This window comes from Rhinopithecus roxellana, chromosome 14, assembly GCF_007565055.1.
Source record: "Rhinopithecus roxellana isolate Shanxi Qingling chromosome 14, ASM756505v1, whole genome shotgun sequence".
In the NCBI taxonomy this organism is placed as follows: domain Eukaryota; kingdom Metazoa; phylum Chordata; class Mammalia; order Primates; family Cercopithecidae; genus Rhinopithecus; species Rhinopithecus roxellana.
This window is the reverse complement of record NC_044562.1, coordinates 52,698,999-52,725,606: the sequence shown is the minus strand read 5'-3', so window position 1 is coordinate 52,725,606 and position 26,608 is coordinate 52,698,999. Positions and strand designations below refer to the sequence as shown.

Sequence of the window (26,608 nt, the reverse complement as noted above, 5' to 3'; positions counted from 1 at the left end):
ATGGAAAATTTCCCGGACACTTACACTCTTCCAAGGCTAAACCAGGAAGAAGTTGAATCCCTGAATAAACCAATAGCAGGCTCTGAAATTGAGGCAATAATTAATAGCCTACCAACCAAAAAAAGTCCAGGACCAGACAGATTCACAGCCGAATTCTACCAGAGGTACAAAGAGGAGCTGGTACCATTCCTTCTGAAACTATTCCAATCAATAGAAAAAGAGGGAATCCTCCCTAACTCATTTTATGAGGCCAACATCATCCTGATACCAAAGCCTGGCAGAGACACAACAAAAAAAGAGAATTTTAGACCAATATCCCTGATGAACATCGATGCAAAAATCCTCAATAAAATACTGGCAAACCGGATTTAGCAGCACATCAAAAAGCTTATCCACCATGATCAAGTGGGCTTCATCCCTGGGATGCAAGGCTGGTTCAACAGTCGCAAATCAATAAATGTAATCCATCATATAAACAGAACCAAAGACAAGAACCACATGATTATCTCAATAGATGCAGAAAAGGCCTTTGACAATATTCAACAGCCCTTCATGCTAAAAACGCTCAATAAATTCGGTATTGATGGAACGTACCTCAAAATAATAAGAGCTATTTATGACAAACCCACAGCCAATATCATACTGAATGGGCAAAAAGTGGAAAACTTCCCTTTGAAAACTGCCACAAGACAGGGATGCCCTCTCTCACCACTCCTATTCAACATAGTGTTGGAAGTCCTGCCTAGGGCAATCAGGCAAGAGAAAGAAATCAAGGGTATTCAGTTAGGAAAAGAAGAAGTCAAATTGTCCCTGTTTGCAGATGACATGATTGTATATTTAGAAAACTCCATTGTCTCAGCCCAAAATCTCCTTAAGCTGATAAGCAACTTCAGCAAACTCTCAGGATACAAAATTAATGTGCAAAAATCACAAGCATTCCTATACACCAGTAACAGACAAACAGAGAGCCAAATCATGAATGAACTTCCATTCACAATTGCTTCAAAGAGAATAAAATACCTAGGAATCCAACTTACAAGGGATGTAAAGGACCTCTTCAAGGAGAACTACAAACCACTGCTCAGTGAAATAAAAGAGGACACAAACAAATGGAAGAACATACCATGCTCATGGATAGGAAGAATCAATATCACGAAAATGGCCATACTGCCCAAGGTTATTTATAGATTCAATGCCATCCTCATCAAACTACCAATGAGTTTCTTCACAGAATTGGAAAAAACTGCTTTAAAGTTCATATGGAACCTAAAAAGAGCTCGCATTGCCAAGACAATCCTAAGTCAAAAGAACAAAGCTGGAGGCATCATGCTACCTGACTTCAAACTATACTACAAGGCTACAGTAACCAAAACAGCATGGTACTGGTACCAAAACAGAGATATAGACCAATGGAACAGAACAGAGTCCTCAGAAATAATACCACACATCTACAGCCATCTGGTCTTTGACAAACCTGAGAGAAACAAGAAATGGGGAAAGGATTCCCTATTTAATAAATGGTGCTGGGAAAATTGGCTAGCCATAAGTAGAAAGCTGAAACTGGATCCTTTCCTTACTCCTTGTATGAAAATTAATTCAAGATGGATTAGAGACTTAAATGTTAGACCTAATACCATAAAAACCCTAGAAGAAAACCTAGGTAGTACTATTCAGGACATGGGCATGGGCAAAGACTTCATGTCTAAAACACCAAAAGCAACAGCAACAAAAGCCAAAATTGACAAATGGGATCTCATTAAACTAAAGAGCTTCTGCACAGCAAAAGAAACTACCATCAGAGTGAACAGGCAACCTACAGAATGGGAGAAAATTTTTGCAATCTACCCATCTGACAAAGGGCTGATATCCAGAATCTACAAAGAACTCAAACAAATTTACAAGAAAAAAACAAACAACCCCATCAAAAAGTGGGCAAAGGATATGAACAGACATTTCTCAAAAGAAGACATTCATACAGCCAACAGACACATGAAAAAAATGCTCATCATCACTCGCCATCAGAGAAATGCAAATCAAAACCACAATGAGATACCATCTCACACCAGTTAGAATGACAATCATTAAAAAGTCAGGAAACAACAGGTGCTGGAGAGGATGTGGAGAAATAGGAACACTTTTACACTGTTGGTGGGATTGTAAACTAGTTCAACCATTATGGGAAACAGTATGGCAATTCCTCAAAGATCTAGAACTAGATGTACCATATGACCCAGCCATCCCACTACTGGGTATATACCCAAAGGATTATAAATCATGCTGCTCTAAAGACACATGCACACGTATGTTTATTGAGGCACTATTCACAATAGCAAAGACTTGCAATCAACCCAATGTCCATCTGTGACAGACTAGATTAAGAAAATGTGGCACATATACACCATGGAATACTATGCAGCCATAAAAAAGGATGAGTTTGCATCCTTTGTAGGGACATGGATGCAGCTGGAAACCATCATTCTTAGCAAACTATCACAAGAACAGAAAACCAAACACCGCATGTTCTCACTCATAGGTGGGAACTGAACAATGACATCACTTGGACTCGGGTAAGGGAACATCACACACTGGGGCCTATCACGGCGGGGGGGGGAGGGATTGCATTGGGAATTATACCTGATATAAATGACAAATTGATGGGTGCTGACGAGTTGATGGGTGCAGCACACCAACATGGCACAAGTATACATATGTAACAAACGTGCACGTTATGCACATGTACCCTAGAACTTAAAGTATAATTAAAAAAAAAAAAAGAAAAAAAAAACCCAAACTAAAAAATAAATTACAAAGCTGCAACTTCAATTGCACTAAAGAAAATAAAAGTGCAACACTGCAAAATAATCTTTTATGCAAAAAGCTTCTCTTTAAATTGCTGTTTTATAAAGTAAGTATAAAATTACAACTATTTCTATTAATTCCTACAAGACAAAAAGGCTAAGGTAAATACTTAAAAAAGAACCAGAGTTATCAAAAGTAAGTTTTCTGATAGATATCTAGATCCCTTTAGAAAAAATATTTCGCATAAAAAAACAAGCAACGTCGTCTTACTACTGCCAAGTTAAGTTTTAAAAACAAAAAAGTAATTCAATCCCTATCTCATACCTACTCCTTATATCTATAAACTTAAAGTCACTAGAAAAATCATATTTGAGAGCTGGTAAAAATCTTTTCTAAATTAAAACCCTAAATTAATAGCAGTATTGAAAACAAATACCGACCCTTTTGTTCAGAACTGAAATCAGTTTGCCTTCCAGAAACAAATCATCAATTACAATAAAAATCAGAGAGTGGACCTGAAAGCAGCAGCCTATATGACACTAGTTTGTTTTGAAAAGCAAGTCCTTTGCCTTATCCTAGGCTTGGACTCAGGGTGCTGTTCCTCAGTCCCATCGGGACATGGAGCTTCATCATCTCACAAGAGAAAGGAAAACGCAAATAAGCAGGTGGCCCAGGGGATGGCAACCAGTAAGGAAAGATGAAGCCAAGACAAAATCCATCCTCTGAAACTGCCAAATGATGCAGTAAACCTATCTGCCATGAAAGGAACTATAACAATAAGAAGACTTTAGTAACTAGGTTAGGAAGGTAAGAAGAAAAAAAAAAAAAAAAAAAAAAACTTTAGATTGTAAGAAAACTGATAAAAAGGGAACAGCTTAATTTTTTTCATGAGAAAATAGATCCACATCCTAACCCTCTTGACTAAACGATTAACATTTTTAGGTGACCTAGAAATATAGTATAATGTAAGGACTTATGTAAAGTCACTAGGTACAAAAAACTCTCTGGAAAACATTTTTAAAATGCTCCAAAACAAGGCATCAGGTAGTCAGGACCTTGCTCTGCTCTCAATTATGACAAACTGTTTAATATGAAAGCTATATTGAGACACCTAAATCCCCTAAATTCCTTAAAAAAAAAAAAAAAAGATGAATTTCAAAGTGGTAATTATCATTTATTCATAACTTGACAAAAGTGTAAGCATCCCACAAGTAGATAATCCAAGATTAAAATACAGGTATAATTCAACATTAATATGCAACTGACTTGGTTCTGAGTCCTTTGGTAACTTCCCAATTCATACTCTAGAGTATAGACCTTTTTAGCACGCCAGTTTGCAATGAACCAGCAATGTAAAACAGAATGGCCAACTGTTCCTCTGTTGGTAACAAATGTGCTAATATATACTAGTTAAAACTTGATCTATCAGTGAGTCAATGAACCATGAAGGGTGGGGGTTAATCAGGGTGTTCTCCAAACAAAGGCTCATGAGAGCGGCAGGGACGCCACTCCCAGACTCACATCTGTGCTGTTTTGAGTGCAGCACGATGGGAATGGCATGGTGTTCATCAAAGTTAAGAGCCCAGAACCTTGTCATACTCTTGTGTATATTCACCACTATTTTACACAGAAAAGCAACCAAGTTGTTGCAAAGATAAAACCCAAACACAGGAAATAGAAACCTCAGTTAACCACAAGTCTCAGGAGCTATTAATATTAAACTATGCCCAGTTAATGTGTAACAGTGATGGTAAAAGCCTTTCCTACATAAGATTTGACAACTTTCCAGTAGAGGTCTGAGTTAAGAGATATTTTATATTGGCAATTTACATTAAAATGCATCAATTTCACCTTATTATCCACAAAAGCTTATAGATGCAGATCTTTACATATACAGATGAAAATAATTTTAATGCCGTAAATCAAAGTAAAAACAAAGCCATGTAACTTCTAAATTTACATGCAGCCCAGCAATGTAAACATATCTCTATTTCTAATAACTAAAACTGATTGAACAGTAATTAGTAGAAAGAATCACCTGCTGCCGGAATAATCACCTCAATACTTGAGAATTTAAATGATAAAAGAGCTAAGGCTATTTAAATAGACAGCAAGAGAACAGCGAAAAAAGAAAGAAGAAAAATTCAGCCAAACGTGTCATCCATATATCTTTATCATTTTTTATCCTGATATAATGAATTTTTACTCATTTTAGAAGATGCTATAGAGTAGAGCTATTTAACTATATCACTTTTCCTAATTAAAAATCCAGACTGAAAAGAGATATATGTAACTGACTTTAGGAATTTATTTTCCCTATTCTACATAGAAGTCAACCACAAAATTGGTTAAAATAATTAGCATTTAAATATAATTAACCTCATAAAAAATCCAGTTCAAGTGAGATAATTGTACATTTAATCCTTCATGAACTAGAAAATTACAAAAATATTAGAGAATACTTTTATGAATATGTTTTACCTTAATGATTTTATCAGTTAAAAAGCTTTTTCAAGGTATCATTTCTGGATCATATGTAAGTAATTAGGTATGGCTTTTTAGAAAAATTTTTAGTTATTTGCAGGGCCTCCAAAAAAAAATACATTTTAGCATTCCAAGAACATATGTTCCATTATAAAGAGTAGTGAAAAGACTGGTGTACTATATGTTGAAGACCAATTAGAGAGTTTAAATTTTTTAATTGAAAATAAACTATATATTTATCATGTACATCATGTTGTTTTGAAATATATATACTTTATGAAATGGCTAAATTGAGCCAATGTACATATGCATTATCTCACATACTTATCATTGTGTGGTATGAATAGAAAATCTACTCTTAACAATTTTCAAGTATACTTTAACTATAGTCACCATGGTATACAACAGACCTCTTGAATTTCTTCCTCCTATCTAACTGAAATCTTGTATCCTGTGACCAACATCTCCTTGATCCCTCAGCCTATCACATACCCCTAGTCACTACCATTCTATTCCATTTCCATTAGTTCAACTTTTTAAAATTCCACATATAAGAAAAATCATGTGGTATTTTGGTGCCTGGCTTATTACACTCAGCAACAACCTCCAGGTTCAACCGTGTTGTGGCAAATGACAGGATTTCCTTCTCTTCAAAGGCTGAATGGTATCCCATTGTGAATACACACCACATTTTCTTTATCACTTGTCCACTGATATATACTTAGATTGATTCCTTATCTTGGCTATTGGGAATAATGCTGCAATAATCATTAAAATACAGATCTCTTCAATATACTGATTTCATTTCCTTTGGATATATTCCCAGTAGTAGAATTGCTGGATCATATGGTAGTTCTACTTTTAACCGTTTCAGGAACCTCCATTCTCTTTTCCATCATGGCTATACTAATTTACACTGTCACTAATAGTGTGCCAGAATTCCTTTTTCTCCACACCCCATCAATTCTTATCTTTTGTCTTTCTGATAACAGCCATTCTAACAAGTGTGAGGTGGCATCCCATTGTGGTTTTAATTTGCATTTCCCTGATGGTTAGTGACCTTGAGCATTTTTCCATGTTGTCTATTGGTATGTCTTCTTTAGAGAAATGTCTATTCAGACCCTTTGCTCATTTTTTATTCATGTTGTTTTCTTGCTATTGAGTTGTTGCAGTTCTTTATATACCTTGGATATTAACCCTCTGTCAGATGTGTGACTTAGAAGTATTTTCTCCCATTCCATAGGTTGCCTCTTCACTCAGCTGTTTCCTTTGCTGTGCAGAGCTTTTGGGTTTGATGTAATCCTACGTACCTATTTTTTCTTTTGTTGTCTGTTCTTTTAAGTTCACATCTTAAAAATGATTGCCAGATTTAAACATAAATATTTCTATTTGTTTATCGTTTCTTACATGTTAAGAACTGTGGCTCCCAACAACAAGGCATCTGCCCATTTGCCCAATCGTATGATGTATAAAAACCAGTTTCAGAAAAGTGGCAGCCAAACCACTAAGAAAAATAAACTTGCTGAAATGAGTTCAAGGTTTATTGGCAACTCTTTTCTTGGACCCCTAGACTGAAAGTATATATTTCTTTTTTTTTTTTTTTTTTTTTTTTTTTTGAGACAGAGTCTCGCTCTGTCGCCCAGGCTGGAGTGCAGTGGCCAGATCTCAGCTCACGGCAAGCTCCGCCTCCTGGGTTCATGCCATTCTCCTGCCTCAGCCTCCCAAGTAGCTGGGCCTACAGGCGCCTGCCACCTCACCCAGCTAGTTTTTTGTATTTTTTAGTAGAGACGGGGTTTCACCATGTTAGCCAGGGTGGTCTCAATCTCCTGACCTCGTGATCCGCCCGTCTCGGCCTCCCAAAGTACTGGGATTACAGGCTTGAGCCACCGCGCCCTGCCCAAAAGTATATATTTCAAGTATTGTGTTCAAAAGTTACTTGGGTTAGCTTTTTCCACTTTTCGTATATTGCCAGACCAATGGCTTGAGGTATTCAATGGCATGAAGCTTTCCACCTGCATTCTCTTTCTAGGAGGAAGGAATACACAAATAGAAATATTTATATTTAAGTCTTTAATTCATTTTGTTCCAGTCTATCTGGGACAAAGATGGACTTAATAACTTTTTTTTGAACAACTGGATAACAACTACTTGGAAAAAGATAGGATCAATACCTTCTACCATACACAAAATAAACTCCAAATGGACTAGAGATCTAAAATTCAACTATACAAGTACTAGAAGAAAACACAGGTGAATTTATCTGTAAGTTGAGTGTAAAGAAAGTCTTACTAAAATGCAAAAGCCAGAGGCAATAACGAAAAAGTGTGTAAATTTTACTCCATAAAAGGTATGTATGTATTTAGAGAAATGGTCTCACTCTGTTGCCTAGGCTGGAGTGCAATGGCACCATCACTGCTCACTGCAGCCTTGACCTCCCCAGGCTCATATGATCCGCCTGAGCAACTGGGACTACTGGTGTATGCTACCACACCAAGCTAATTTTTGTGTTTTTTTTTTTTTAGAGATGGGGTTTTCCCATGTTGCCCAGGCTGGTCTCTAGTTCCTTGGCTCAAATGATCCACCCACCTTGACCTCCCAAAGTGCTGAGATTATAGGGATGAGCCACTGCACCTGGCCCATAATGGTTTTGTTTATATATTTATTGAATTTTGAGACAGAGTCTCACTCTGTTGCCCACTCTGGAGTGCAGTGGCATGATCTTGACTCATTGCAACCTCCACCCGCTGGGTTCAAGTGATTCTCATGCCTCAGCCTCCTGAGTAGCTGGGATTACAAGCATGTGCCACCAAGCCCAGCTAATTTTTTTCTATTTTTAGTAGAGACAGGGTTTCACTGTGTTGGTCAAGCTGGTCTCAAACTTCTGGCCTTAAGTGATCTGCCCACCTCAGCTTTTCAAAGTGCTGGAATTACAGGTGTGAGCCACTGCACCTGGGCCCATAAAAGGTTTTAATTAAAAACTTTGCATGAAAAAAAACATTATAAGAGAAAAGTTATATATTGGGAGAAAAATATGTGTAACATATCAAATAAAACAGCTAATATTCCTGAAATATAAAGAACTTGTAAGAATTGAGTAGGAAAAAGACCAGAAGTATTATGGAATATGGGGAAATAATATGAAAGACAACTCACAAGATATTAAGAATAGCCCTGAGACTAGCTGAACATGAAAAGATGCTCAACTTTAATGTAAATTAAAACTATATTGATATACCATTGTTCACCCATCACATTGGAAAAATTCTAAAACATAAAAGTACATAAAACATACAATCTGTTGGTGAGGCTTTGAAGAAATGGACACTTTTATACATTGCTGGTAAATATAAAAAAATGGTATAAACCCCATGGAAAGGAATTTATCAATATCTAACAAAACTACACATGTGCTTAACCTTTAACCCAGAAATCCTCATCTAGAAATTTACCAAGATACAATATGCACAAAGTTTTCCGCAGCATTATTAGTAACTGCAGATACTAGAAACGTCAAAATGTCCACACATGGGGGAGTAAATAAAATATGGTACAGATAACACAATGAAGTCTTATACAGCTATTAAAAAATATAAGGAAGCTCTCTGTAACATGATATGGAGTGATTTCCAGTATACACTGTTAAGTTTAAAAGGAAAGTGGCAAAGTATATACTGCATGTTACCTTTTGTGAAAAAAAAATAAAAATTTTAAAAACATACATATATATGGTAACTTTTCAAACAGATAAACCAGAAACCAGTGCAATTGGTTACCTATAAGGGGTAAGAGAGATGAGGTGGAAATGATACAGGAAGGAGTGTTTTCTTCTTTTGGGGACATGTTAATGTCCTACATATTAAATATATATAATGAAATTAATGAAGATAGAAAAAAACAAACTGAACATGAAAACAAAGCCAACTGTATTTCAAGTAAACATTACTATTACGAAAGGTGGAAAAAGCTAACCCAAGTAACTTTTGAGCACAATACTTGAAATACATACTTTCAGTCTAGGGGTCCAAAAGAAGAGCTACCAATAAATCCTGAACTCATTTCAGCAAGTTTATTTTTCTTAGTGGTTTGGCTGCCACTTTTCTGAAACTAGTTTTTATACATCATATGATTGGGCAAATGGGCAGATGCCTTGTTGTTGGGAGCCACAGTTCTTAATATGGAAGAAAGGATACACAAAGAGAAAGGAGGGACACAGGGAAGAACCTTGTAGGATTGAACAGATCCTAGCAAGATCAATATAAACTCATGATTTCTAATAAATATGTCCTAACTCCGTCGGCTGCAAGAGTCTACAAGTTATGACCTCCTAATCACTAGGAGTATATTCAGCTCCCAGATCTTGGTTTCCCAGTACTGTTCCCCACCAAAAGGAACCAGAGTTTCTTAGAGAAATGGCTGATTCCTGGGCCGGGACAAAGAAGGTGTGAGATAAACCTAGAATATTCTCTTGTGCCAAAAAGTGAGGAAATGTTGACAAATTGATGGAAACAGGTTGAAAAACCACATTAGAGAGTTTTAAGGAGCTTCTTAAAATGTTTCACCTCTATACCTCAAAGGAAACTCAATTTCAACTGGCGTAAAGGCAAGAATTATCTTTCTCCCTCCCTACACCTTCTCCTTTATTTCAGTTCCAAGCACTTAAATCCACCAGTACAAGAAATTTGAATCATCTTTCTCTTTCTCTCTCTTGACTCAGCTGATTTAATGTTATAAACATTTTAAATTTTTCTCTCATCTCCTGGGTCTGACAACTCTAAAATTGCCAGATCAATTTCAACTGTTACTTACAGACATGTTAGCAACATGAGAATGGTATCAACTGTATAATTAATATGAGCAAAGCATATGGTTTTAACTAAAAGTCAAATACAGAATATTTTGGAACCAGTCCTCAAACATATAGAACACAGATTACATAAGTATTAACTGTAAAATATTTTACTGGCACCTATCACTTTTTGAGTATTTATATATTTGATGCCTGGTTACATACACAACCAAGGTAGGCATCATAAGGATAGCACAATCTGAATGGCATATCAAAGACAGCAACTAATAAACTTCACTGGATTTAAAATTAGATTCTCTTTGCAGCAACACTACAAGCTATGGAGTATGCCTCTTAACTTTTCAAGTGTCAGGAGAGCATGATGGGTTAAGAACATGGACAGTGGGGACAGACTGCCTGGGTTTGAATCCCAATTCCACAACTTCGTAGCTGCACGACCTTATCTGTAAAATGTAATAGTTTCTTGTCTCAGGGATGTTGTGAAAATTAACATCTGTTGGTAATGTGAAACACAGAACATTCCATGACACACCAAGAAATCATGATGATGATGGTGATAATGATGAATTCTATTAGTATAATGCCACTCTCTCTCACCCTCTCCTCTGGAAAGACAATGCTTAATCTTGGTCTCAAAGGGCTAAAGAGTTTGGGGCTATGGATTCTATAGAAGCTCAACACATAGCTGGAGAGCTATACAATAATAGTAAGAGTTACCCTTTATTGAGTACCTGCTGCTTTGCATACATTACATATTTAAGCAAGATTGGCATTATCAACTTCACTTTACAGATAGGAGACCATAGAAGACATAAATATCCCAAGTAAGTGGTAAAGCTAGGAACCAAACCCAGATTATCCACATAAAAATTCTATCAGTCACAATGACTAATTGATTAATCTGAATAATGTATTTTCCATTCAAGTATAAGGAGATAACTAGAGGACCCATCCATGCTATCTAGTGTGATCATCCTTCCCACCTATCTGGTGGGACAAGGATAAGTAAGTCACCTCATTTCTGACAGATTTACTAATATCTGTGGTAAACAGTTTAAAGAGCTTCCAAATAAACATTTGTGGAGTTAGGACTTGAAAGTCTTTTGATTCTGTATGTACTACAAAATGAAATTTTTTATTTTTGATAAGATAGACAATTCAGAAGTATATAAAGAATTACATTATTTCCTTTTGGAAAAAAAAAAAAAAAAAAAAAAAAAAAAACTAAAACACCACTGGTAAAAGTTGGGCATTACACTGTCTGGAGCCTACCTATTCTGCTCCGAACTTGGAGAATAGGAAAGTTCTGTTCCCTTAGGTTTCAAAGGACCCTCTCTTTTGCCAATATCAAGGGTTCACAACTAGATGGCTTTCCTTGCTAACCAAATATATCAGTTTCTCATCTACAAGTCCTTCAACCTGCATAGCCCATTGATGGACTCCTTTCCAGTATTACGACATTTTTAATATATTTGACAATAATATGCTTAGTCCCAAATCAAATATACAGCATAGTCAGTTATACCCTGCCTTTCAAGAAAACACTAGTCTAACAAAACACACACACACACACACATACACACACACACACCAGTGTGTGTTTTTTAATTAGAAGACCTGGATAGGAATCTTGTTCTACCACTTTCTAAGCACTCGACCCAAAGCAAGTCAACCAATCTCTCAGAGTTCTGATTCCTTAGCCATCTGTGAGGATTAAAAAATATTGACCACAATAAAAGTATTGTGATAAGGATTAAATGAGTTGGTTTATAACAGAAGCAACTAGAATAATGCCTACCACGTAACAGATAAGCAGTATACTCAGTTCACCAACATTTACTGAGCTAGGCACTGTGCCAAGTGTTAGAAATTTTAAAAAAAATTATTGAACACTTACTATATGTGAAACTGTTTCAAGTACTTAATAATCTCTGTGCTAAGAAGAGTTACTGTCTTCTTACAGTAAAAGTATCCCCTTTGTGAGCCCACAATTAGCATTAAGTGATGATGTTTTCTATCAGAGTATCAGCAGTGCCAGGAACATATAAAAGAGTAAGTGCCTGGTTTGCTCAGGTACAGTTAGTTTTGCAAAGGATCACCTGGTTTGTATCAGACCTTGAACTTCAAACTAGGTTTTGCTGGGCAAACAAGAGATGATGGGCATTCTAGACAGAGGGAAGTCCCTAGCTCTGTCACTTAATTAGCAAGTGGGAAGGCACTGACATACAAGAGAACACAGTTTGGCATTAGATGCTATGAAGTGCCCAGGAACCTGACCACACACACAGGCTTCACTTTTGCCTATCTCTGCTCTTTCCATTGAAAAAAATAACAAAGGTATGAAACTAGTAAAAAACAGAAAATGAACATTTTTCAAAATATATAATTTTACAGCAAATGTATTTTTTCAAAAAATATAGTTAAAAATAAAAGGTGCCTTTGCTTTAAAGATGATAGACAAGGAGAAAAAAATGGTTGATTTGAAAACTATTACCAGAATGCTTCAGCATACAGCCACTGCAAATATCCAACTACCTGCCTCAAACAACAAATATATCCATACACAATTATAATAAAATTCCTGGAGTTACATATAGTATCTGTATAAATACCACACAATTTTATTATCATTAATGATAGTCTAATGAATGCTAGGGGGCTTAATGATTTGTTGCCTAATTTAAAATATTGTGTATTTCCTATTTATTCATACTGTGAGAGTAGAACTTTATTACTTTTTAAACCATTTGCTTTCAGTGACAAAAGTTATTAAGTGACAATCCATTATAGTCTCATCTAAGGATTGAGTCAATGTTTTATCTAATTCTGTAGATTTACAGAATTTGTGTGTTGCTTAGGAAATCCTGCTAAACATAAAGTCTGGTAATCTGTCATAAACCAGTGTGTTTATATGTGTTTTTAAAATTCCTTTAGGTTAACAAAAAGAAATGTCTGCCCTTTTTTTTTTTGTTTTTCATAGTGCACACCCAATTCAGGCCAAGGCATATGAGAAATCTCAATAATAGTGACAGTCATGAGGAAACATTTTTAAATATTGAGAAATTAACACTGACCCTAAAGGTTGCCTGCTTCAAGAATTTGGAGTTCTGAATCATCATGTTTAGAAAAGAACACTAGAGAGGGACAATTTTCAAACAAGATGATATGGATACTTAGGTGTCTGAAGTCCTTGCTTTTACAGTAGAGTCTAAATCTACTACAAATCTAAATATAGTAAATAAAGTATACTTTTTTTTTTTTTTTGAGGCGGAGTCTCGCTCTGTCGCCCGGACTGGAGTGCAGTGGCCAGATCTCAGCTCACTGCAAGCTCTGCCTCCTGGGTTTAAGCCATTCTCCTGCCTCAGCCTCCCGAGTAGCTGGGACTACAGGCGCCCGCCACCTCGCCCGGCTAGTTTTTGTATTTTTAGTAGAGACGGGGTTTCACCGTGTTAGCCAGGATGGTCTCAATCTCCTGACCTCGTGATCCGCCCGTCTCGGCCTCCCAAAGTGCTGGGATTACAGGCTTGAGCAAATAAAGTATACTTAATAGGTATTATATAGTAACTGATGACCTGCTGGAATGACACATCAGTTAAGGGTTCCTGCTCCAGATTCAGACAGGTACAGATTTGTTCCCAGCTCCCTCTACCACCTACCAGTTGTTTAACCTTGTTAACTGATTTTTACATTATTTAAGACTTAGTTTTTTCATTTATAAACTAAGAGATGATTTTTGATAATAATAAAATTCACTTAATTATACTATTTTCTAAGTCATGCATTGTTTTCATTCTTCAAACCTCACAGCAAAACTCATAAGATAATTTTATTTCCCTTCTTACATGAAAACATATTTGTAGTTATTGATGTTATTATTATGAAGATTTAATGAGATAATTCATAAAAGTTGCTAGCAAAAAAGGGTACATACTAAATGCTTAATAAACGTCAGCTATTATCATTAGGATTTAAATTTTATAATAATGACTTCAGTAAAGGAAGAAATGTTAACTTATTTAACAGCATGAAAACTTAATTCAACATTTAACTGAAAATATTTAGAGAATCTTCAGTTAGCATTTTGAATATAATCACATAATAAGATCTGACAAAGTTTATCTAAATTGTTTTCCCAAAGAAGTTTTGTTATACAAAATACAGTGAAAAGGGTTTCTTCCTAGAATTTGAAATATATCAGAAATAAGATGACAATGAATGTACTTCTTAACTGCTGTTCTCAGGATACTCTGTCAATGACTAAAGCAGAAATACAATTTTCTTGTGTAAGACACCAATTACTTGTTTTTAGTATAATTATGACCAATTACATGTAAAAATATATCCCTCCCTTAGAATAAAAATGCCACCAGGGCCCGTGAGAAGCCCTGGGGAAGACTGCCTGATGTTACTTATCCCAAGTATAAATAGAATGAATCATTTCTGAAGAGCTAATTGCTTTCAGCTGAAAGGGTAGAGGTTCTGAGCTAGGGCTGTTGATGGACAAAGAGAAACATTGCAGGAACCTTTGCCATGTCTGTCAACCTTTTCCAAGGATCCCATAAACCAGTCATACAGTAAAACTCTGGGAAAATAAGTGAGAACTTTACATGAATCAGGAATGAGTACTGGTTAACTTTTAACAATATTTAATAAGAATATAGCATGTTCTGTCACCTATAATCCCTGGAAAGATTTCTTTGGTTAAGTGTGGCATTCAGGGTTCTACATAAGTTCATTCAATCAAACTGTGCTGCTGAGATCTTGGCTATCCATGGTTCTTGGTCCTGGCAACATATTAGAATCCCTGGAGAGACTTTTAAAGAAAGCCCATGCCTGGAACCCACCCAGACCTGTTTTATCAGAACCTCTCAATCCTCAGACTCAGGAATAAGTCCTAAGGATGAAATTCTAAGAAGTGATATTCATGTGTACGTGTGTCATAACATAAATGCTATCCTTTTTTGATAGCACCCTATTTATGCTTTCAATTTCTCTTTTTTGGATCATTTTTAACATACTTACGTGACATTCTCTGCTTGCTTTATTATGTGGAGGTCTTGGCAGTCTAATGATAGTTTGTTATGTCTGCAGACTCCTACAATGAATTTTTCCCACCACTACTTACAAGAGTAGAAAGGGTTCAAATGTCAAACTAACATGCTCTCGGTCCAAGATAAATAGTAGTTTTTCCTATTCTTTTATTAAGCAAATTTTACATAATAACTATGTTTTCATACATTTATATTTTCAGTTACAATTTTGATAAAATTAGGAGTTTGGTTTAAAAAGATTTTCTTTTGTTAACAATCCTTTGAAGAGTTAAGCAGTGTCACTAGTTTTTCAGAATTTAATACAAACTAGTTTTTTTCTTTTTCTTTTTTCTAGCATGGCTGACCACAGACCTTGGATGCCAATTCTTCTTAGAAAGAAGATCAAAGTTACTGTCAAATGGACAAGTTTCTAATGGAAAACTGGGGAGAGAGAACCAGGACCTTTTGGAGTGCCCATGGGAAGAAGCTGGGGTGCAGAAAGGAAAAGCAGCTAGAGTCTGGCAGAGATCAATCCCCAAAGAACTCAGGGCCCCACCCTTATGACCCAGGGCAATGTTATTGGTGGCAATTTGGGAATTTCCCAGGGAGAGAGAACTGGGTGGCCAGCTCCTGCAGGTGTTCCCATACTCCCCTCAGACCCAAACTGAGATGGTGGTCACAATATTGCTTGTGCACCAGTGGTGGGCCTCTGCTCTGCCCAGGGATTCTCCACCCTTGAATCTCTGTAGCACCAGATCCCCTGCAAACAAACCCCATAACCTGTTCTGACTTTGAAAAGCCCAGGGTGCAAGCTCCCAGGGTACTGTGGAACCTCTGAAGATCTAACCCCCAGTGCAGGTCACCTATAAGGGAGAGGGGCACAACTTGCCAAAACCCCTTTGGGACAAAGGAAAGGTGGGCACAGTACCAATCGCTAAAGGGGACAACACCATGTCAAGGAATGGATATGGAGAAGGGGTCATCTCTGGCAATACCCTCCCACCCCATACACTGCTGAAGATGCAGCAGTGGTTCTTCCCATTGGGGGCCAGCACAGGTACTTGAAAAAAGAGTTTTTCATGTCTTTCAAGATGGCTCTACCCCTGCTGAAAGTGCGCCAATGCCACTTAGGCTTACATAAAGGGTGGGGCCCAACTCCCCATCCCTACACAGAGCAGCAGTGTCCCAGCAATGGAGGACATACAAGTCATGGAGTTGCCTGCCCTAGACTGGGGGAAGAGGCTCTGCCCCAAGACCATTTTGGTGGTTGCCTTCAGAGGGGCATATGCATAACCTACAGTCACGCTACAGCTGGGAACCAAAGGACAAAATCTTTATGAACTGGAGGTCATGAGCCCTGTGATGGGGTATGATAGAAAAGCAGATCGCATTCCTGCCAGCACTGGATGAGGAGCTAGTGTACCTCCCCCTGCCCCCCAACCAGCGACCCCAAAGGCCTCAGCACATACCAACGCAATCTCTTCCTGCACTCCCCTGTCAGGACAGGTGCTTCTACTGGACATCAGCCTAACTGAGGGCAAGGTGGCTCTTATTTTTTAAGTGCCACCTACTGTACTGCAGCCTGAACTGTACTATCAAATAAAAAGCCCGCTACCAGAAAGGCTTAGTGCTACTCCACAAAATAAGCTTCCTGAGACTTCTGCACCCTTAGCCCCACAAGGGGCTATGTGGATATTGGATATGTGTGTCAGCTCACATATCCAATACATTGCTACAACAAGCAGCATCTAAGAAAGCTACCACACCCATGGAATCCATAAAGAGCCTTGGCCCCCTGAAAGCACCCAGAAACAAAGTCGAATGATCACACACAACATACACCATAGTCGTACCCTCAAGGGAAAAAAAAAATGTTTAAGTCCCATCCAACCAATAGGAAATTCAAAAATAAGAAGCAACAGCTCCCTTAGATAAGAAGGAATCAGCCCAGGAACTCCAACACTACAAAAAAAGTGTCTTCATACCTCTAAAGAACTACACTAGCTCTATAGCGATGGATCCTAACCAAGTTGAAAACTTTGAAATGACAGATTAAAAAAACAAAATATGTACTGCAAGGAAACTCAGTGAGATCCAAGAGAAATTTAAAATCCATCTCAAATAAACCAGAAAACAGTGCAGGATATGAAACATGAGATAGTCATATTGATATAAAACCAAATAGAACTTTTGGAATTGAAAAACTCACTAAAGGGAACATCAAAATACACTTGGAAGCAGGCCAGGCATGGTAGCTCACACCTGTAATCACAGCACTTTGGGAGGCCAAGGTGGGCGAATCACCTGAGTTCAGGAGTTCGAGACGAGCCCAGACAACATGGCAAAACCTTGTCTCTACTAAAAATACAAAAATTAGCCAAGTGTGGTGGCATGCACCTGTAATCCCAGCTACTCCAGAAGGTGAGGCAGGAGAATCACTTGAATCCAGGAAGCAGAGATTGCAGTGAGTCGAGATCATGCCACTACACTCCAGGCTGGGCAACAGAGTTAGACTTCATCTCAAAAAAAAAAAAACAAAGACAAAAAACAACAACATTTGGAAGCTTTAATAATAAACTACACCAAGCAGAAGACAAGATTTCAGAGCTTGAATACCAGCCTTTTAAATTAACCCAGTTAGACAAAAAGAATCTGAAAAATGAGCAAAGCCTTTGAGAAATATGGGATTATGTAAAGCAACCAAACCTATGACTTATTGGTATTCTTGATGGAGAAGAGGAAGAAGTAAGCAAATTGGAAAACATATTTGAGGCGATAATTCAGGAAAACTTCCCTAATCTTGCTAGAGAGGTTGACATCCAGATGCAAGAAATTCAGAAAACACTTACAAGATACAAGATGACCATCCCCAAGGAATATAGGCCATCAGACTATGCAAGGTCAACACCAAAGAAAAAATCTGAAAGGCATCTAAAGAAAAGGGCCAAATTACCTACAAAGCAAATCCCATCAGACTAATAGATGACTTCTCAGCAGAAACCTTATAAGCAAGAGAGATCAGGGGCCTATTTTTAGCCTCCTTAAAGAAAAAAAAAATCCAGCCAAGAATTTCATAATCTGCCAAACTAAGCTTCATAAATGAAGGAGAAATAAAGTCTTTCCCAGGCAAGCAAACACTAAGGGAATTTGTCACCACCACACTTGCCATACAAGAAATACTCAAAGGAGTTCTAAACATGGAAACCAAAAAACATTACTTGCTACCATATAAGCACACAAAAATACAAAGTTCAGATATCTTATAGAGCAATTATGCAATTGAGACTAGAAAGCAACTACCTAACAATACTCAAATATCAAATGTATAGGAACAAAACCTCAAATATCAATATTAACCTAGAACATAAATGGCCTAAACACTCCACTTAAAGGACATAGAGAGGCAAATTAGATTTTTTAAATGACCCAACCTTCTGCTGAATTCAAAAGACTCATCTCACATGTAATGACAACCACGGGCTCAAAGTGAAGGGATGGAGAAAGATCTAGCATGCAAATAGAAAATTTAAAAAGAACAGATGTTGCTATGCTTGTATGAGAAGAAACAGACATTAAACCAACAACATCAAAAACAGACAAAGGAGGGCATTATATAATGATAAAGGGTTCAATTCAACCAGAAAATGTAACTATCCTGCATAAATATGCACTCAGTGTCGGAGCACCCAGGTTCATAAAACAAATATTACTAGACCTACAGAAAAAGACAGCTATACAAGAATAATGGGGGACTTCAACACCCCACTGACAGCACTAGACAGATCACCACAGCAGAAAACTAACAAAGGTATACTCTAGACTTAAATCAGGCTCTTGACCAAATGGACCTGACAGACATCTGCAGAATATTCCACCCAACAACACAGAATATACATTTTTCACATCTGTACATGGAACATTCTCTAAAATTGACCACATAGTCGTAAGTCATGTCTCAATAAGATAAAAAAAATTAAAATCATATCAAGCATTTTCTGAGGTCATGAAATAAAATTAGAAATGAAGAACAAGATGAATTCTCAAAACTACACAGATACATGTAAACTAAACAACTTGCACCTAAATTTTGAATAAACAAAATTAATGCATAAATAAAATAAAATTGAAACACAACATACCAAAACCCCTGGGATAGGCACTTTAATGAATACCAGAATTACATGGACCTGTAATTGAAAGAAGATTCTTAAAGAAAAAACTTCTTGAGATATTAATTTTAAAAGAGAAGTCCCAGCCAGGTGTGGTAGCTAACGCCTGTAATCCCAGCGCTTTGGAAGGCCAAGGCAGGCAGATTGCGCTCAGGAGTTCAAGACCCTCCTGGCCAACATGGCGAAGCCCCATCTTTACCAAATACAAAAATTAGCCAGGTGTAGTGGCAGGTGCCTGTAATCCCAGCTACTCAGGAGGCTGAGGCAGGGAGAATTGCTCAAACCCAGGAGGCAGAGGTTGCAGTGAGCCAAGATCATGCCACTGCCCTCCAGCCAGGGTGACAGAGTGAGACTCTGTCTCAAAAAAAAAATTGAAATTTTTTTTAAAAGTTTAAAACGTGCCAGTGTAACACAAGAATTGGTAGAGAGCTTTGGAGCCTCAACCATTCATTTGTGTCTGATGAAGATAGCCAAGAACTGTCTTTGTGGGGAGTAGGATAAGGAGTTGGCATCTCCTATAGGCCTCCCTGAGTCCATTTTGGCACAGAGATGGAGCAGTAATGTATCAATCAGTCTTGGTTAGGTTTCTTCACTCTCATTAGAAGATTTTAACAGTTTGTATGAGTTGATTTTAAAAGTCAATCTATTTGCTTTTAATCAGCAAAATCACTCTGTACTCCAAGATCATGCCAGAGAATGACTCCCTAAGTGCCTCCAGCTCTTATGAAAATCAAAGTTTCAAAAAGTAACATTTTCAGAGGATGGTAGACTAAAGGATATGTAGTTTATTCATCTCTGTAATTTGTCTAGATTTTAACCCTAGATCAAACCAAAACATCACTCATTAAGCTGAATAAATATTTGGACAGTGTTCTTTGTTGTTGTTGTTTTTGACAAGTCCCTCTACTCCTATAAAATTGCTTTTACTGAATTGAGCTTTGTTGTGATGTCCTCTGCTTCTTATTTTCTCTTGGTTTGATGACTGAGATATATTGAGGAAGTTACCTCAGCCTAGCCCTTCATAAGCCCCATGGGAGAAGAGTTCCTCAGACCTTAAGTGCAAGAAAGAGCTTTGACTCTCTAATTAAATGACATACCCTTATTTTAGAGACAAGACCACACAAGTTTTATGTATATCTGGTCATGTTAATAAATTTACTTCCACTGAAATTATTTTCATTTTTATTTTTACTTTTTAAATCACTTGACATAAATTTGAAATAACACTGTAAAGGATTCACCATTAAAGTGTTTTTATTTAATTATACATATTCCCTATGTTTCCAAAGAGATCAACTCAACTACAGCCTCTGTGGGTTCTTGCCTTCTTGAAATAATCAAGTCTTCTTGGAAGTCCCAAAGTGGGTAGCAGGGAAGCATGAGCCACTCAGTAAGAGGGTCTTCCAATTTTAATGTAATGTCACTTCAGCTCATCTCCCATGAGCAGAACTTTATTGGCTGGCTGCCTTGGTCAACTTGGGTTCTCATGGTTTTCTTGATCAATGATGCTGGAACTGGAAATTTCTAACATCGCTCTGTGACTGCTCTTTGTCTAGCATTCATTTCTATCCTGTGCCATCTAACCCTAAACTGTGCCATCAACTATAAAAGTTGCCTCTACTCTGATCTGATAGATGTGGCAAACAAGAATAAATGAGTTAACAGAAAAACAAGCAAGATTCATAAATCTCAGACCAAAAAAAATCAATCCTAAGATCATATTTTAACTAGATAACTTTTAGAAATCCAAATTACATTATATTTGTACTTATGAATTTTATTTAGTATGCAAAATATGAAAATGTCATTTAGAAATTTCATATACACTGAATTCATTAAGAGATATATCCTAATAAACATGTTCTCTTTTCTCTGGAAATTAACCTTTAGAAAAAGCTACTGTGAAACAGGTAATTCTCAATTACCAGAGTATAAAGCATGGCCTCTTAAGATTATTCAAAAAATTCTTATTTTCAGGCCACAGAGTACATATACACACTTGCCATCAATGTATGAGTGGAAGGAGAATACATTTTTATATAGTTCAAAAGAGACATTAATAGAAAAATAAATATGCTTTTAAAAACAACTCTTAGGTGAACTAAATTATTTAAGTATTTTATTTCAGATTATTGAAGCTTCTTCATGAAAACAGTCATTCAAGAGTTACTCCCTAATTCATTCTATGAAGCCAGTATTACCCTGATGCCAAAGTCAAACAGTATAGAAAAACTACAGAACAATAAGTTTTATGAATATTGATGCAAACATCCTCAACAAAATATTAACAAACCAAATTCAATAGCATCTTTAAAAGATTATACACCATGGCCATGGGGGAGTTATTCCTGTAATGCAAGGATGGTTAAACATATGAAAATCAATTAACGTAAGATACCATATTAGCAGGATGTAGGGGAAAATATGATTATCTCAATTAATGTAGAAAAAGTATTTGACAAATTTCAACCCTTTCTCATGACAAAAACACACAAAAACTAGGAACAGAAGGAAACTACCTCAACATCACTAAAAGTTGTTTTTATTCAAAACATGTCTAGATTAATCATCTCTATCAAGGAAACTGGGCTGATTAAAAAAATTCCCATAAGAAGTACTTACCTGCCAATATTTTCTTGAACTGCCTAAACCATATGTCACAGTGGTCTTCACTTAAATTAATAAGATCAAGTGTAGAATTCTTTAGTTTATTTTGTTCCTTTTTCAAGCAGATGAAGAGTGTGATACCTAATAAAGTACCACTTCTCTGCTGTTTAACAGACCAACGCCGTTTCAGTTTCACAGAGAATATGTCTTTGAGTTCAATAAATTCTTCTTTACATAGCAAGTCATACTTAGAATCACCTGAAAAAAAATTAAAATTTCCAGTTAAAACCATTGTGTCTCATAGAGGGGAACAACAGACACTGGGGCTTACCAGAAGGTAGAAAGTGGGTGAAGGGAGAGGATCAAGAAAAATAAATAACAGGTGCTAGGCTTAATACCTGGATGATGAAATAATCTGTACAACAAACCCTCATGACACAAATGTACCTATATAACAAACCTGCATATGTACTCCTGAACCTAAAATTTAAAAAATAAAATGAATTTTTTATTCATTTTATTTTGAAAGAAAAAAAATTTGTGCCCGTATCTAAATAATAGTTAAAAACAAAAAACCTTTTCATTTGTAATTTTATGGATTGCCCTTTATGCCAGTCCCTACATGAGAAGGAAAGGGGATGGAAACAAAAATGGGGTTTATTTTGTCAATAATCAGATTAAAAATAGAATGGAAGAGAGACCCTGCCACACAGGCCTACAACATTCAACATCCGAGGATAGTCAATGTATGAAGAATTCCAAGAACATAAACAAAGTGACATTTTAGTAACAAATTGGTTTCACACAAGGAGCTCTTTGGTACTAAGGATAAAGTAAAGTAACAGAAAAAAATAGAATTCACTGACAGAAGTGACTTTATGACAAATTGTTGAAGGCATCCTTAACGAAAAGGAAATATATATTCCCATTACAGTAACACACGCAAAGAGGAGCAGAAGTACTTGCGAGTAGGAAACATTATAAACTCTGTCAATCAAGGAGGAGATAGCACCCTGAATTTATCTGTAATCAGACTTAAAAAAAACAGTGGCATAAAATTTTCATGACTTATCTTTAAACCATAGGTCAGAAAATAATTATTGTGGAAAAGACTATTTCAATTGACTCTCAAGGTAGAAGTGTTTTAGACATTAAAAAAAGACTTCCAAAACTTCCGCCTTGGCCAACGTGGGGTTTTACCTTTCACCTAAAACTACAAAAGCACACAAGATATGTAAAACAGTAGTTTTCAGACACTGGACATCAGGTAACACAGGGCAGTGAAGCCAAAGAGGAGGAAGACAAAGTGAACCCTATGACTGCCCCAACCTATTGCCTGCAGAGAGTCTCCAGGTCACAGGGCAGATACGGGAATCCTGGGGACCTGGTGGTCTCCCTGAGTTAAGGAGAATTGGGGGTTCAGGAAGACTAAGGGAATTAGAGTTCACTGTGCAATTTACTACAGAAGAGAAGCCTGAACAGTGAACACTGTAGATTTGCAGAGGTCCCCTTGAGACTTCAGCTGAAAGTATTGATCAGCAGATGTGCGAAGCCAGGTAAGAACTACTAGAAGAATTAACAGAACAATGCTTAGAGATGACACAGGTGTTTCTACCAGCCGAAGTGGAAAAACATGGAAATTCATATGACGTTATGGTAAGTATTTAGAAGAGTATTGGTCCTTAGTGAGCTGACTAAAGACTGCTGTGATTCCACCTAACAAAGCTTAAAAGCAAGCCTCTCAAAAGGATGTCACTTTTTCCCAGGGAACTACATCCTAGAACAATGCCAAAAAAATATTTACAGAAATAAAAAAATTCAGCAATTCTGCACGGTAAAATTCACAGTATCACTCATCTAATCCAAAATCACTAGACATGCAAAGCAGCAGCAAACATATGAACCAAAATAGGAGAAAAAGTAATCAATAGAAACACATGCAGAAATGACTCGAGTGCTAAAAGTAACAGAAAGCAGAGACCCTCTCTCAGGTTTTTAGCCCTTGAAGTACGAACAATGTTATCCTCTGATTGGAGTGAGGATGTTCATATGCTCACTAAGAAGTTCCTTGCCTGCATTCTCAGGGGCATTTTTGGCCTCTCCCAACTATTCTGCAAGCTATAGTCTGATTGCTCACGAAGTATACCTATCACTAAAAACAAAGAAAGAATGGAAGGAATGAAAGAAGACAGAAGGCAAGTAAGAGGAAATTAAAATAAAGGAAGAGTGAGAAAGAAAGAGAGCAAAAGAGGAAAAGACATAAGGAAAGGCAAGACAGAGAGAAGGGGACACACAGAGAGGAGGGGAGACAGGAAGGAAAGAGGGAAAGAAAGGAAAGGAAAAACGGGAAGAAAAGGAAGGAAGGAAGAAAAGGAAGGAAGGAAGAAAAGGGAGGAAGGGAGGAAGGGAGGGAGGGAGGGAAGGAGGAAGGGAGCAAGAAAGGAGGGAGGAAGACAGGGAAGAAGGAAGACAGGGAGGAAGACAGGGAGGGAAGGGGAGGGGATCAGAGAGGGAGGGGGATGGTTCGGGTGAGGGAGAGGAGGGAGAGCAGGGGGGAGGGAGAGGAGAGGGGAGGAAGAGGAGGGGAGGAAGAGGAGGGGGAAGAGGGGGAGGGAGAGGAGGGGGAGGGAGAGGAGAGAGGAGGAGGAGAGAGAGGAGAGGAGGGGGAGGGAGAGGAGAGAGAGGTGCGGAGGGAGGGGGAGGGTGAGGAGAGAGAGGAGGGGAGGGAGGGGGGAGGGAGAGGAGAGAGAAGAGGGGAGGCGGGGGAGGGAGAGGAGAGAGAGGAGGGGAGGGAGAGGAGAGAGAGGAGGGGAGGGAGAGGAGAGAGAGGAGGGGAGGGAGAGGAGAGAGAGGAGGGGGGAGGGAGAGGTGGGGGAGGGTGAGGAGAGAGGAGGGGGAGGGAGAGGATGGGGGAAGGGGGAGGGAGAGGAGAGAGGGAGGGGGAGGGAGAGGAGAGAGAGGAGGGGGAGGGAGAGGAGAGAGGAGGGGGAGGGAGAGGAGAGAGGAGGGGGAGGGAGAGGATGGGGAAGGGGGAGGGGCAGGAGGAGGGAGAAGGGGAGGGGGAGAGAAGAGGCAATGGAAAGACCTTTTCTCAATTATTGTGGTGGTGGGATAGGGTAACACTAAATATTTTTTAGGTCTTTTGTTTCTTAGAAGGCTCAAGTTTCAGTTCTTCTCCTGTTCCATTTCTAGAGTCACCTAGTGACCTAAAACTCAACAGTGGAGTAAAAGTATTTTAGTGAAATGCTCTGTGTGTCTTTATAAAATGAATGCTTTGCCCGGTCCCGGTCAGTAAATACTAATTGATTTTCCCCCATCAGTAAGACTGACTTTTCTCTACAACAGCAGTTCCCAGACTCTTCAGTCTCAGGCCCTTCTGTGCACCCTTAAAGACTGAGGGCCACAAGTAACTTTGGTTTATGTCAGTTATATCTATCTATTCTTACTGTATTCAAAATTAAAACCAAGCGTTTTTGAAGGACAAAAATGCAAAGCACAAAGCACACACTCCATTAGGGCAAGGCTATCACCACATATCCCATAGCCTCTGGAAAACTCCACCGTATCCTTGGAGAGAAGGCAAGTGAAAGACATTCTTAGCAATATTATAAAAACAGTTATGACCCCTCAGCAACCCTGAGAGCCCCTGGACCGCACTTTGAAAATGCTACTTTAACACGTTTTACATTGTTTGTTCCTCTTGATCATATTATGAAGTTATAGCCTTTTACATATTTAACATTCCAATTAACTAAAATTCTTATCTCTATTTTAATATTCATGCTTGTCATGGACTGAACTGTGAGAGTCCCTTCAATCTAACTCCTTTGTTATGAACTATAGATGTCTTTGAAAACAGCCTTTCTCTTATAAAAACAGTGTTTCAAGCTCATCTGGATTCTCCAAGAAGTCCTGGTTCCTTTAAGGAAGAATATATTAGAAATGAAAAGCTGGAGAGTATGGTATTATATGCAAAGGAAACCAAACTCAGTGACAGAAATCATCGGTGGAACACTTGCATCTGGTCAGCATATTACCGGTCATTTGCACCTGTTGAGCAAGTAAGCTTATGGTCAGGGTCCCCAGAAAGCTTGGGAGAGACCAGGGAAGTCTTGCACCCTTCCTCTACCCTCAAGAATGAAAGCAAGCAGGCTTACCAAAGGTCCTGAAAAATCCTCACCCAATGATGGACTACATGGGAAATACTGTCCTATGAAGTTGAAGGAAGCCTGTCTTCTACACAGGGGTGTTACTAGGTGTCTGCTTCACATGGGTGAATGCATATAGGTAAGATGTATCTCTTATCCACCTAAAGAAACTTGTGGGCTTGTTTATATTTGTGGGTATTTTTCAAAAATCAGCTAGTCAAACGACAAAACTGAATATCTTTTCATTTCTTTTTCTTTAAGACACAGTCTTATGTTTGCCCAGCCTAGAGTGGAGTAGTTATTGACAGATGTGATTGTTGTGCACTTACAGCCCTGAACTCCTGAGCTCAAGTGATCCTCCTACCTCAGCCTCCCTAGTAACTGGGACTACAGGTGTGCATCATCACACCCAGCTCACTTTTTTTTTTTTTTAAGAGTTGCCTCTACACATGCTTTGCCTTATTTTAAATGGTTGTCTATTTTATTCTTACCAAATTTTAAAGTCCTTCAAATAATCTTGAATTTAGTCCCTTATTATATACATTGCAAATAACTTCTTCTAGG

General features: G+C 37.8%; 1 protein-coding gene across 1 annotated transcript in view; it reads right to left on the bottom strand.

The window, feature by feature from the left end:
- Window positions 1–26,608, bottom strand: part of CERKL (ceramide kinase like) — a 123,415-nt gene that overhangs the window by 47,989 nt on the left and 48,818 nt on the right. The window contains exon 2 of the mRNA XM_030916114.1: window positions 21,912–22,154. Within this exon, the coding sequence (XP_030771974.1) occupies window positions 21,912–22,154 (243 nt within the window). The remainder of the gene's footprint in view (window positions 1–21,911; window positions 22,155–26,608) is intronic.